We start from the raw sequence: 15343 nt of genomic DNA, 5'->3' as shown, positions 1-15343 counted from the left end.
AAGCTAGTAGTCAGAGATGAGAGAGAGTTCCAGTCATAAGAGAGAGCCAACATAAATGCTTGGAATTAGGAAATGGTGTATTCTGCATGAAGATCAGTAAGAAAGACTATTCATTTCCGAGTATGCAGAGGAAAATAAGGTATAAGAAGACTGGATAAGGCAGAAGAGGCCAGGTTATGAGGGACTTTAAGAACCAAATAGGGGATTTTATATGTGATTGTGGAGATAATGGGGATCCAAGGAGTTTATTGCATAGGGACAATGATATGGTCAGGCCTTTATTTCAGGAAGATCATTTTGACAGCTGAGCAGAGGGTAGAATGGAATGGGAAGACACTTGAGGCAGGAAGACCAAACAGCACTATTTTATAATAGTTGTAGTATGAAGTGATGAGTACTTGTACCAGGGTGTTTGTAATATCAGAAAGGAGACAGGAGCATAGGAAAGAGATGTTATGTAAGTAGAAACAATAGTTTTGGACAACTGATTGGATTTGGGGGCAAAGGAATGGGCCTGGGGGGGATAGAAGTACTCTAGAGAGTAATGTGATAATGAGATTAAATCTACCTTGCTCATTCTCAAATGTTAATCACCAAAAGTGTAAACAACTCCACTTAACTCTCAAGTGGGGAGGTCTGTGACCTAGGTGTGCAAGAATGGGTGACAAATCAGAATTGACCAACTGCCCCTAGGGCAGTCCTAAGAAAAGCATCTGTTGTGATTGGGCATGTAAACTAAGAGGAAGCACAGGAAATGATAAAAGAAATGGCCTGGATAAATTGAAAGAACTTCCAGGGCTGGCCCCTCTTGGCTCTTGGCTGCTCGATTCTTCATGTGGTGGGGGACTAGGACTTGAAGGAGCTCTATCCACTGGCTGAAACCTTGGATGTAATGAGACTGCTATTAATCTCTCCCTTGGAATTACACATGGTGAATGTAAAGACTAAATCTTCCTGGACCTTTCTAAAGGAATTTCCCTTTCAAAAGAGATTCTGCAACTGAAGCTTTTGCTTCATTCATCTCCCGCTCTTCGGACCTCCAGCCCTCCAGCCTTAAGCTCAAGGCTAAGCCTCCTCCAACTGAGGATTAATTAGACCTGCCTGGGTTGAAAAAGCTGGAGCAAATTATTTAGTGTGTTAGATGACTTATCCTATCCTATCCTCTCTCTGATTTTCTTATTTCTCTTCCTCTTCTCATTAGTAAATAAACTTCCATAAAAGTCATTTTGACTTGAGGTTATTCTTTAATTGGGGGTTGATAATTATTCAGTTCCCTGGTGACCAAACCTTTTAATATCCACCCAAACAAAACCTGTTTTTACCCCTTACATTAGTAAGGAAATTAAGAAGAGTAGAAGAGTTAGGGGAAAAGAAAACAAGTTCATTTTTGGACTTGTTAATAAGTTAGCTACGAGAAACCCAGTTGGGGATATATAATAGACAGTTGGAAATAGACTAGAAATCAGCAAAGAAGTTAGGATTGGATAAATATATTTGAGAATGATTCATCTAATATGCTGGAGACTTTACTCTGTTGCCCTTGACTTTTGTGAGACCAAAAGTGCATTGCCTTTCCATTCCTCATTCCTCAGTACCTGAATGGCCCATTGCTTTTTTCTACATTAGCATTCCACATTTGACATTTTGATTCTATAACTACATTCCCTGTTTAATTTTCTTTGATAATATCCTTTACCTGGTTTCTTGGTTGATCCTTGGTTGATGATAAACCACAGCCTACTCTTATTTATGTTTCTCCATTACCCTTTGTCAATCTCATTTCTTTGGAGCCTAAAGTATTCCATGCTTCCTATGTAGCCCCACCTAAAGAATATCGGTAATGAAGATGATATAGGGAAGGCCCAAAGAGATTAATTTACTCACCCAAGGCCACACAACTACACAAGCAAAATTCAAGTCTAGATTTTATTTTACTTGACATTCAAAATTCTTCCTTCATACTTTGTACAAGCAAGAAACCAACATCTTCTGGGGTTTCTAGGGGTTTTTAGATACAAAGATGACCTACATGGAGAAGGGAGAGAAGGTTGGGGGAGTATGATTAGGAGACTTCTGCTCTGTCCCAGAGCTTTGCTCAATGGGGATCAGACTTTTCCTGCTACAGAAAATCATACTAGAATAAGGGTTTAAGCAGTCTCAGTCACATAAGCCTCTATTTATAGTCTTCTGTTGCTTTCCCCCTTCATATTCCAGAAAATAACAACAATAATTAAATGTGAAAAACCACCTTCTTTCTGGGTAAGGATAGGGAAAGAATATTCCTCATCTCTCCACAAGCCCCATTTGATTTAAGGACTATCAGTTGCCAAGATATTAGGAAAATAGAAAGAAACTAGTATTAAGTATGAAGTCATCCCCAGTTTCAAACTTATGAGGGCTCCAAATACCTGAAGGCTATGATCGGGAAGTGGTATTGGGCTTGTCCTACAGTACTTCATTGGGTAAAACCAGGAAGAATGGATTGTTGTTAGTCTTTCATTTTTGACGAGGACCAATGACGTCACAGAGCTATATCTTGACTTGTCTGTAAATTGGAATTGAGTGTAGCAGAGCTGTACAAAGTCATCAGCCTCACTCTCCAAGAGTCATCTAAGAGCAGTGGCATGACAAAACTCAATATGAGTTATGATGACCAGGCTTGGCATTTTTGAGGTCTAACCAAGCTCTAAGTGTTCCATAGAGCCTACTTCAGCCACCTTCATGGCTACTGGAACAAATTGTTCTCATTCTTTTCTTCAAACAGGGAAAGTCTTATTTATTTTTTTATTGATTAAGTAAGAATATTTTTTCCATGGTTACATGATTTAAGATCTTTCCCTCCCCTCCTCCTATCCCCCTCCTATAACCAATGCGCAATTCCACTGGTTTTTATATGAAACAGGTAAAGTCTTCACATATTTGGGGTAGAAATTCCCCTAACTCACCAATGGGTTTGAGTCCTGTCAGTTACCCGCAATCTGGTTTATCCAGGATGTTTCTGGGATGTGACCACTGTGCTTCTATAGCTTCTCAAAGTCATAGGTGATAGCTGACTGGCAAGTGGATACCAATGGAATAAAACAGCCCTGAAAAAAAAGGCTCAGCAATTCCTCACATCAGAGATACTAGTGTTTCTGAACACCTCTTACACCCCAGGAAGAATAGATAGAGATTACACAAAGGGAAATTTAAAATTGATTTAAAGATTTAAAGAGAGATTAATAATAATAAGAGCTATACAAAAGAGCTATGGGCAGCCCCAGTAGATGGTAGACATTTCCTCACTTGAAGTCATTAGGTAAATACTGGATGAGATTTGTTGGGTATGTGGAGAAATGAATCTTCCTCAGGTTCATGTTGGAGCCAATTGTGGTATTTACCAGCTTAGAATTCCTTTGACTTTATAGTTGGAGGCTCTTAAAAGGAATAACAACTCTAAAGAGGTTAGATCTGGGAATCAGCTAGCAGGAGGGCTAAATATATACATTTTAAAGTAATTCCGGTAATCACCTCAACTTTGTGAAGGGTAGGCATGTAAGGACCTTCAAGTCAATTTTAAAGACAAATTCAATAGAAGTTGAGTGATTTCAGACTTCAAAGACAATACTTTATAATAGGAGAGATACTAGGACATAGGAAACTACTTCTGTGTATAGGGATGATAATCCTGTCACTTGTTTCTACCTACTGGAGAACAAATAATATCATCATTGATTCAAATTGTAATCAGAAAAAGAACCATTCTTCAATTGTTAGTCTAAGGCAGTGATGGGCAAACTACAGCCTGATGAGGGCCAGATGTGGCCCCCTGAAATGTTCTATCTGGCTACGTGACATTATTCTTAATCTGATGAATATACTGAGTAGGATACAATACAATGAAACTTCGAAAAAATTGCCTTAGAAACAGACTGACAGATGAGCATTTCCTTTCCTTTGGCCCCCTCTTTAAAAAGTTTGCGCATCACTGAATAAGGATATGAACAAGCAGTACTCAAGGGAGGGTACTCAGGCTATTTTTAGCCTTATGAATGTTCCAAGTCCCTACTAATTAGAGACATGAAAAATAAAGCAATCTTAATATATCCTACCACATCCATCAGGGTAGCAAAGATGACTAAACAAAGAAAAATGATAAATGGACACAACCACTCTAGAAGTGATTTAGTGATACACAAAAAGCTGCCAAACTTTACTTTTTTCTCCTGCCTCAGTCATTCCATGCTAGGTTTATACCCGATAGAAATCAAAGAAAGAGGAAAAAGTTTTATACATTTGAAAGTATTTGTGGTAGCACTTTTTATGATGCAAAAAACAACATGGAAAGTAAGAGGATATCCAATAATTAAGGAATGACTAGATAAGTTGTGCTCTATGTCAGATTATTACATTATAATTAATGAAGATAAACTTCAAAAAGATATGGAAAGATGTATAGGAACTAATGTATGTAGAGTGAAGTGAACAGAAGCAGAATAATAATTTATATTGTGGAGTCCATATTATAAAAATTAACAAATTAAAAAAAAACTTTTGAAACTGATTAGGAATATGTTGAATAGAACCAGAATAGTTTATCCAACACTGTAAAGTGACCAACTTTGAAGGCTATATACTATAATATAATAATAGCCATTTAACACTGCAGAGAAACAATGATGAAATATGTGATCCTTTACTGAGAAGTGATGGTTTATGGTGCAGAATACATACACATGGGCAGTGGATGGAGTGCTAGACCTGGAGTCAGCAAGACTCTTCTTCCCAAGTTCAAATCTGGCCATAGCCACTTAGTAGTTGTGTGAACCTGGACAAATCACTTAACCCTCAATTCCTTATCTATAAATGAGTTTGAGAAGGAAATGGAAACCACTCAAATGGAAATGGAAAAATTCACTTTTTGTGAAAACTCAAAATAGGGTTATGAAGAGTCGAACTCAACTGGGACAACAACAAATATTTACACATACATGTATACCTATTTATCACATGGACCATATTTATATGCATGCATATGAGTAAACATATACATATAAAACATGTACATATAAAACACATATATAGTGTACATATATGTATGTAATTAGTTTAGTCATTTCAGTCATGTCCAACTCTTTGTAACCTCATTTGAGATTTTCTTGGCAAAGATGGTGAAGTAATTTGCAATTTTCCTTCTCCAGTTCTTTTTATAGATGAGGAACTGAGGTAAACCGAGTTAAGTGACTCGAGCAGAGTCACATAGCTGCTGTATCTGAAGCCAGATTTGAAGCCAGGCCTTTCTGATTCCAGGAGTAGCTTTATGTAGAGCCACTGGGTAAGTTTATTTTGTTTGTACACATTTGTTTCAAAAGTTTGCTTTTTTTCCTCTTTGTTGTAATATGGGTGAGAAGAGAAAATAAATGTATTTCTCTTTATGTTTCTTTTTTTTTAAATAGAAAGATGTGAGAGTACTGTAGACATGTTGCATCAATTTGTGGACAAGGTTATCTTATTATTGTTTTTGTTGTTTAATTATTTCACTTGTATCCAACTTTCCACAACCCCATTTGGGTTTTTCTTGGCAAAAATACTAAGTAATTTGCCATTTCTTTATCTAACTCATTTTACAGATGAGGAACTGAGACAAACAGGGTTAAGTGACTTGCCTAGGGTCACACAGCCATTAAGTGTCTAAGGCTGGATTCGTACTGACTCTAGGCCTGGCACTCTATTCATTGTGCCACCTGGCTGCCCATTATTAGCGTTACTTAACTATTGTATTTTAATATTAAAAAAAACACTTCTTACAAAGTAAAAGCCATCTATTAATGTCTTTAATGTAAAAGAAATAAATAAAGAACAAAATAATATCAGGATCATCTAAATGTTGGCATCCTTTGGTAAAATCCTACTTGCTCTATCCTAATTCTAGTTCTTATTGGGATCTTTGGTATTTAGTTTTTGCATCTATTTTCTCAAATAACTTCGTTAGGGCAATAACAGAAGTAGCCAGTGAAGAAGAGAGAGGCAAAAAGGCATCTTCTCAGCTACTAAGGGTCAGCTTGGTGGGGGAAAAGTTTTACTATACACTCCTTGGGCCTACACCACTTCATTCTTGGATCTCACTACTTAGAAGCCAGTTTCCTCTTCCTTAGATCCTGCTGCCACCTTATGGTGTCTCATGGTCCATCACTCTTCTCCAAATTTGGAGCCAGAAAGACTAAATCTCAATTCTCAGGCTGTAGCAACTGCTCACCAGGACAGGGACTTAGGGATCTTTAGGATATTGCTGAGGGAGCAGAAGATATCCAAACAGAAATTCTTCAGTAGTCTGGCAAAAAGGAAAGATCACCCTAGGGAGATGCTCTCTTAAATAAATATGCCCTTTCGTGGGCCTCAGAAAAGACTCAAGAGACAATGGCAAAAATGAGCCCTTGGATAAGACCAGAGATTTATCGCCAGCCCTGTGGCTCTGGCTCCGGTGAGTGAGATTGACTAGAAAAAGAGATGCTGACAGTAAATTTGCTTTTTTTAAGAATCTCCTTTGAAGGTGGGTCAAACAAAGAATCTTATTCTCTGAATTCCAAGGGTTCTGCATGGACACCATCTAGCCTAGAAGAGCAGATCCACAGAATTTTGATTTAAGCATACACCTAGAAGGATCCATTCAATTTCAAGTCTTTTCTTTGACATTATGGAAAGTTCTTTGCTTTGTGGAGTTAAGAAGATCTAGGTCAAAGGCTTCTTTTTCCATTCACTTACTATGTGATTTTAGACAAACAATTTAATTTTTTTAAATCTGGATTTCTAAGGGGTTTCTGAGGTTCCTACTTCTCAATCTATAACCTGGGTTGAATTCTTGTCACTCTCTGTTTGATTTCAAACAAATCACTTAGATTCTCTGGAACTCAGTTTCTTCTATAAAATCAGAGATTCAGAGTAGATGTTCTCTGAGATCCTTTCCAAAATCTAAATTTGAGCATTTCGCTGGGTAGCTGCAAAGTGAGGCCCCATTATTCCCTTTCTTAAGAATCCACAGATTTCTAGACTAGAGAAGACAGAATTTAGAAAAGAAAAGATGAAAAGGAAAATGGAAGCCTGGGCATATAATGTCCATTTCCACATGTGTTCAATTCTCCTCCCTTTTCCACACTGAATATCCATAGTAGAAACCATAGGGATCTCCCAAAGCATTTCTTAGGACTCCAGCCAGGTCCAGAGAATGCTGGTTGCTTTCTTCAGGTTGTTTTGATCATCTGAGATGGATTGGCTGTATGATATAACTTTCACTGACTTTCTTCTCCTTCCTCCTGTTAAATTCCCTCTTCAGTGGTCCTCAGTTCTCAGGGAAAGACTCTGTCTATGCATCAGAACAGGGCTAGGGAAAGACCCAAGGCTGATTTTCCTAATCCTCATAGAAATCTGGAGCTTGACACTTTGGGATTCTAGTGAGCCTGCTTCCACTTCATTACTACTTCCACTGTAGCTAAATGAAATTAGTTTACTTAATCCAACCTCTTTCCTGAAGAAATGATTAAATGGTGGCCTGGAAAGATTAAGTGATTTGCCCAAGGTCACACAGGTAGTGAGTGGCAAATCTAGGATTGGAATCCAGATCTCTTGACTCCAGCTAGGTCTGTGTATTAGTAAGATGAGTCAGTCTTTGTGTCACCATGTCAAGTGCTTAGTGGTTACCACTTAGTTTACCCCTTCTGCCTAGTCAAGTGATTTGTAGTATATGAGTGCCCAATGACATACTCAATTCCAGGGTATAACAGAATACTACCCAAAGAGATTTAAATGTTTTGTGAGAAAGTATAGAAAAACAGAAAAATCTACTACAAATAATAACAAAAGCCAGCATTTATATTACACTTACTACAAGTCAGGGGCTGTTAACACCTTTTTCATTATTATCTCATTTGATACCCACAACAACCCTGTAAGGTAGGAGCCATTATTATTCACATTTTATAGCTGAGGAAACCCTTTGAAGTAGGTGTTATTATTATCACCATTTTACAGTTAAAAAAAAAACTGAGATAAACAGGCTAAATGATTTTCTGGGAGTCAAACAGTTTGTAAGTGTCTGAGGCCAAATTTGAACTCAGTTCTTCTGAGGGCCAGCATTCTATCCATTGTGCCACCTAGATGCTTTCTCTGGATAGTGGAGACCAAATTATATTCCCATTATTTGGAGAATCAGGAGAAAAGGAGGCTTAGACAGCCGTTCTCCTGGGCTAGAATAAAAGGCGAAAGCCTTTTGTCTCAAGATCCAAAATGGGTTAGGTTCAGGGGAAGTTTGGTCTGGCCTATGGGCAAAAGTCTAAGAAGACATTTCTCAGGGAGACAAAAACAAGGGAAATGGACTAGATTCAGGAGATTAACAGAGATATACAGAACAACGAGATTTCTGAGTTTGTGAAAGCTTCTTTAGCCAACTTCCTTTAAGCCTTTAAAGAAAGCCTCTCCCAGAACTTGTGTCTCCTGGTGAATGATATAAATAATTACTCTTTCCACCTCACAAGGCATCTGAAGTGACGTTGGTTCCCATGATTAATGGGAAGGAAAAAGGATGTAAGGTAAGGGAAAGGACAAACCAAGGCTGCATCCCCCCAATTGTGTCACAAAGTTCTCAGTGGTGTCAGTGGGCTCCAGGGAACTAAGTTAAAGATTTCATACCACTGAAAAACCCAGGAAGGAACCCATATTAGTGCTATATTTGAGTTCTTTCAACTGGAGAGTTTTTGTTTGCCAGAGTCTCATACTCTACTCAGAAAGCTCCTGAAGCCCTTCCTTCCTCCAAGCTCCATCTTTACTCTAAGCCTTATTTTTTTTAAACCCTTGTACTTCGGTGTATTGTCTCATAGGTGGAAGAGTGGTAAGGGTGGGCAATGGGGGTCAAGTGACTTGCCCAGGGTCACACAGCTGGGAAGTGGCTGAGGCCGGGTTTGAGCCTAGGACCTCCTGTCTCTAGGCCTGACTCTCACTCCACTGAGCTACCCAGCTGCCCTACTCTAAGCCTTATTGATGTAATCAATGGCTACCTCCTTCTCTCCAGAACTATCTTTATAGCATCTTGACTCTCTATCCACTATGTTTTGTTAGGATAGAGATAGGTAGATAGATAGAAGCTCACAGTACTTACATGCAGATACTCATTCTCCATCACCATGACCCAGAAGGAATCTAGAGACTTATATCTCACCTATATTTTCTACTTCTACGTTGTTTCTCCTACCCAATCCCTGCTCTATGCCCTCCTTTCCTAACTCTGCCCTCTCCTCCTGCTCCTCTCTTGTTCTTTTCTATCCCACTCCTTCCATTTCCTCAACATCTGTTGTATCTTTTCACTTCTCTCTACTCTCCTCTTCTGTCTTTAATCCCCCCAGCCCTTCTCTTCACCAACCTCCCTCCATTCCCTTTTTCAATCAGTCAGTCTATGGGTCATCAGTGAAATTAATAGATGAGTTCATACATCAGATTCCTTTCTTCAATCATGACATTCCATCAGTAGGATATTCAACAACACTAGGTAGTAAGAAATCTCTCTCTCTCTGCCTGCCTCCAATCATAGTAAGTCTTCCCTGAGCTCAGCCCATCAGGGAAGGGAACATTTTCTGTGCATCTTTCCATGTTCCACCCCTACCCTGACAGGGAAGACAGAGGGTCTATGAATAGACACATCTTGACCCTACATGTTATGTGTGTGTCCTCATACATAATTCAACTGATCATTACATAGAATCCCTTTCTTCCTCCAAGCTCCATCTTTACTCTAATCCTTGTCTGATACAATCAATTGCTACCTCCTTCTCTCCATAACTATCTTTATAAAATCTTGACTCCCTATCTACTATGTTGTGTTAGGATAGAGCTAGACAGATTGATAGAAACTATTAGATAGATATTGTTTTCTTTATATTTCTTCATTTTTTTTAATAAACCCTTATCTTCCGTCTTGGAGTCAATACTGGGTATTGGTTCCAAGACAGAAGAGTGATAAGGGCTAGGCAATGGGGGTCAAGTGACTTGCCCAGGATCACATAGCTGGGAAGTGTCTGAAGCCAGATTTGAACTCAGGACCTCCCATCTCTAAGCCTGGCTCTCAATCCACTGAGCCACCCAGCTGTCCCCTTTTCTTTATATTTAATATGCTTACATGTACACATATTCATTACATATGTGTGCTTATTTGTCTCTCTCCTTAGCATGTAAGTTCCTTGAAAATGAATTTTGTTTAATTCTTTGTCATTGTATACTAGTGTCTGGCAATTAATAAGTATTCATGAAATCCTTGTCCAATAACTGATAATGTTTTATTAGGTTAAGAAGTATCTTATAATATAAGAAAGATAACTGGGTAGTTAGGTGGCTCAGTGGATAGAGAACCAAACCTGGACAAAGGAGTTCCTGGGTTCAGAGCTGACCTCAGATACTTCCTAAATATGTGACCCTGGACAATCATGAGTTGAATTTGATGACTTCTGACCTCTCAATAAGTTCAAAGATCATATAATTTTATACATCTATCTACTTCCTATCCCTCAGGCTTTCTGGAGAAGGAACAAATCTTTCCCTTCCTTGCTCTCCTTGAATCAGTGCTGGGAAAATGGACATCATTTAAATAGGTATTCTTCTGCTTCAAGAAGCCCCAAGGCTTGAGGAGCATAAGTCACAGCCTCCAGAAGGAATGCGTTTCTACATGTAGAGCCCTTGTTCCAACATGTGGCCCAACGGCAGCAGCACAGCTCCCTTCTTGCTGACTGGCTTCCCAGGCTTGGAGGCAGCTCACCGCTGGATCTCCATCCCCTTCTTTGTAGTGTATCTTTCTGTTATTCTTGGCAATAGTGGTCTCCTCTTCCTCATCAAGAATGACCACAGCCTCCATGAACCCATGTACTATTTCCTGGCCATGCTGGCAGCCACAGACCTTGGCGTAACTCTTACCACAATGCCCACTGTTCTGGGGGTCTTATGGCTAGATCAGAGGAAGATTGGCCATGGCATATGCTTCTCCCAGGCCTATTTCATCCACACTCTCTCTATCGTGGAATCCGGTGTCTTGCTCGCCATGGCCTATGACCGTTTCGTTGCCATTCGCAACCCACTCAGATATACCACTATCCTCACCAATTCCCAGGTGATGAAGATTGGCATTGGAGTGCTGATGAGAGCTGCTTTCTCTATTATGCCCATAATTGTGAGGCTTCATTGGTTCCCTTACTGCCATTCCCATATCCTCTCCCATGCCTTCTGCCTCCACCAGGATGTCATCAAGTTGGCTTGTGCCAACATCACCTTCAATCGCCTGTATCCTGTAGTAGTTGTGTTTGCCCTGGTTCTAATGGACTTCTTGATTATTGTCTTCTCTTATGTTCTGATACTCAAGACAGTCATGGGCATTGCCTCTGGGGAGGAACGAGCCAAGGCCCTCAATACCTGTGTGTCCCACATCTGCTGCATCCTTGTCTTCTATGTCACTGTGGTTGGCCTGACGTTCATCCATCGGTTTGGAAAGCATGTGCCACATGTGGTCCATATCACAATGAGCTACGTCTACTTCCTTTTCCCTCCGTTAATGAATCCTGTTATCTATAGTGTCAAGACTAAGCAAATACAGACTGGTTTTCTCCGCTTGTTTTCTCATAACAAAGCTGGAGTGTGATCTCTGCTCCAGACTATGAAATCCTAAGACATATTTTTCAGAGATGGGTTCTTGGAAGCAAATATTTCCAATATAATAATAATGTAATTATATGGAAGTAATGATTTTATGTGGTTATGTTGTATAAGAAAATGTTAGGAAGAGTTTTCCATTCAAGCAAATTGATCCTGAAGAAAAAGCTAATAGGTATAAGATCATAACATTCTTAAGAGAAAGAAATCTCAATGAACCCTCCAAAAATGTACAGGGATGTTCTCAAAACCACAAAGGAAGGCATAAAGGCAAGAGACACATTTTTAGAAAATAGCTTATTAGATTTAGGATCAGGTTAGGAAGGAAGAAAAATATAAGTGCTCCACATGTAAGGTACATTTTTGAACATGCAAAAGTATGCTAAATAACCAAGTTTGAGAAATTTTCCCCAAAATATCAATATTGGAGACCTAGGAGTATAAGACCATGCATCATATTTAAGACTGAGTTATTTGAAAATAGAGAAATTAAGTGGATGGTAGATCCTAATGTATATCATTTTAAATTCTTTTTATACTTTGTTTGGTCCACTGGAAAAGGCATTATATTTGGGATCCAAAGATATGAGTTCAAATTCCAATAAATCCCAACCTATATGACCTTTAGCAAGTCATTTAAACTCTCTGTATCTAAGATTTCTTTGTATATAAAGTGAAGAATGAATTAAATGATCCTTAAGATCTCTTCCACTTCCAGTCTATTAAACAAGGTATTTGAAGGGCAGTTATTTTGGGGTCAGTTAAAAGAAAGAATTTCTTAATGATTAGAGCTGTGAAAAAGTATGATTAGATCCCTCGTGAGATATTAACCTATCCACACTAAAGTTCTTCAATCAGAAAATAGATTACCATTATCTGTAGTACTCTAAAGGGGTTTAGTTGAGTAGATTACCTCTCTGAGCCCTTACAACTTTGAAATTCACCACTTCTATAATAAACACCTATTGCTTTCTTCTCATCTTGATGGAAAATTTTAATTGATATAACCTCAAAGTTGCTTTTGTTTTTGTTTTAAGTTAAAAGTTGTCCAGAGAAAATGGGTATATGTTGGACACTGTTCCTCTTCCTGGATTCTGAAATATAATCAAACCTACCTTTTTTCTATTTCTCCCCCGTAACATTGATTTCCCTTCTCCACACCTTTGCACTAGTCTGTCCCCATGCCTGGAAAATTTTAAGATGTAGCTTAGCACCATTTTCTGCATGAAGCTTTTCCTGATCTCTCACTGTTAGTACTCTCCTTCCCAAACTAACATTTAACTATTTTATGTATATTTCTAAGTATTCATTCCATATAAAAGCCATATATATTTTTATATGTAATTGTTATCTTCCCTAAAGTAATTTAAGCTCATTGTGAGTAGAGATTTCTACAATATTTGTTCTCATATCCTTCATGCCTAGCATAGAGTCTGCATATGGTAAGCATTTCATGAATATTTGTTTGGCTTATTAATTGAATTTGATATGTTACAACTCAAGTGTATTTGTAGATGGAAATAAACAAACAATAAATATAATTGAATGGTATAATTCTGCTAACTTTGAATTAGAATTTATTCTCACAAGCAACAATAGTGGCAACAGGAAATTTGACTTCTTCTATTGTGGACTATCCATACATACATACTAGATTTCCCTTCTAATATCTTATCTGCTCCATTCTTCCTCAACTTCCAAACTACCTATTCTCCTATCCATGGAAATATGAATAATGTTTTTTCTTAACTTTCTTCTTCAAGCTAAATATCCCAGTTTCCCTGAAGTGTTAGAATATAGTCTCCAGTCCTCTAAGAGTTCTACCTCCCCCAAGTCACACTCTAGTTTGTCAATTCCCTTTATGCAATTGAAACTCCCAGTTAAATACAATACTTCAGATGTGACCTCACTTTGGACAGGGGAAATGTTACAGCCCTCTTGCTATAAACTATCTCAATAAGTTCCACAAGAACAAGCAGGTAATGTCATTTACAACAAAAAGAAAACCAAAGGTGATTTCATTCTGTATTAATAATACTTCCTGAAGCTCAAGAATGACAGTATCATTTGCCTTCTCACACTGGAATTATAAAAATCATTACTGACAGCTCTGCAAAAAACAAAAGAGATGGTTGTAATCCACTGTCAAGTTCATACATTAGGGCAAAATCTTATCTCCCGTGGAAACCATAGGGCAGATGCCATTGCAAGAGAAACTGCAAGAAATGCACCAGCTCATATAATGAGCCTTTCTTTGTTAGAGGAAACAAATTTGGAAAAAAGCATACTCTGATCCAGAAATTCAAATATAGAAACAGAATTTAGGAGCTAGAAAAGAGAATGGAATTTGGCTATCAGCTATGGGAAAGCCAATATTCCCAAAAGCTTTTTAGAATCACATATGCCAGGCTATTCATAACAAAGGTCATTTTGAGACAAGAGTTGTGATTGATACTGTTAAAGATGAATGGCTTGCTCCAGGCATTAGTACAAATGCAAACAAAGTGTGCTCTCTGTGCTCAGCCTGTCAAAAGTTCAACCAGAGTGTATTTAAACAAAAGGTGTTTGGTGGAAGATGTTTGGCTTTTAGTCCTGTTGAGAACTTGCAAATTGATTTCATCAGCATGCCAAAAACAGGGAAGTTTAAATTCCGTCTAATTACAGTTGACCAACTTACTAGATGGCCAGAAGAATCCCCATCCAGCAAGAATACTTCCAGCTTTGTAGTTAAGATATTGTTGAGGGAAATCATTCCAAGATTTTGTCTACCATTAAAATTGGACTAAGACAGAAGTACTCATTTCAAAGATTGCATTTTTTTTAAAGTCTATGAAAATTTGGGAATCACATTAAAATTCCATTACCATATCATCTACAAAGTTCAAAGCAAGTTGCATGTATAAACAGAGAAATCAAAACCATAGTGGGGAAGTTATGTATGTAGACATATCTCAAATGGCCAGAAATACTACCTTTAGCATTGTTCTATAACTGTACTAGACTTAAGCAGATGTCCATATATCACCTTATGAAATACTTTTTGGACATCCACCTTTGCAAACAAAAATGTTTAAAACAGTTTATATTTCTATGCTTGGGGGAGAAATTCAAATAGCACCTTACATCACTGCATTGCAAAATAGAATAAGAGAACTTCAAGACAGGAATATTAATGCAGGATGGTCCTCTAGACTATGCACTCCATAAAATACAGCCAGGTGACTCAGTTTACATAAAAAACTGTAGTGAAACATCTGCAACACAACAATCATGAATGGGTCCTTTCAAAGTCATATTAGTTATACCTACAGCAATCAAAGTACTAGAGAAGGATTTGTGGTTCCATTGCTCACACAGAAAAAATACTCCTGAAGAAGAAGAGATAGCTGAGAGATTTTCAACAGATAGCTGAGAGAATTTTCATCAGGCAAGATGTCTGCAGAGAAGAGAATATTCTAAGAGAAGAAGATTGAAAACAGAAGACAGTAAAGCAGGATTGGACAGGAGAGAACAGCAGAGTGGATGGTAACAGAGGCTATGCAGAGAATCCAGCACAGAAGAGGAAGACAGACAGATAATGGACAGAAAACTGTGAGGTTTTGCATCATGGTGACATTGCACATTTTCACTATAGTCACAAACAACACTACATATAGTATTCCCACGGAGTATGAAGGCAGAAGAT

At 38.2% G+C, this 15343-nt stretch overlaps 1 protein-coding gene across 1 annotated transcript; it reads left to right on the top strand.

The window, feature by feature from the left end:
• The first annotated feature begins 10705 nt into the window (after nt 1–10705).
• LOC123238685 (olfactory receptor 51B6-like) lies at nt 10706–11647 on the top strand. Its single transcript, XM_044665893.1, has one exon. It carries the CDS (start codon nt 10706–10708, stop codon nt 11645–11647), a length of 942 nt encoding a protein of 313 aa, XP_044521828.1.
• The last annotated feature ends 3696 nt before the right edge of the window (nt 11648–15343 follow it).

This window comes from Gracilinanus agilis, chromosome 3 (assembly GCF_016433145.1).
Source record: "Gracilinanus agilis isolate LMUSP501 chromosome 3, AgileGrace, whole genome shotgun sequence".
Classification (NCBI taxonomy): domain Eukaryota; kingdom Metazoa; phylum Chordata; class Mammalia; order Didelphimorphia; family Didelphidae; genus Gracilinanus; species Gracilinanus agilis.
This window is presented reverse-complemented; position numbering and strand designations above follow the sequence as displayed.

What these genes read in the sequence shown, in the direction of transcription:
- LOC123238685 (XM_044665893.1), top strand. Translation starts at nt 10,706, where the DNA reads ATGTGGCCCAACGGCAGCAGCACAGCTCCCTTCTTGCTGACTGGCTTC.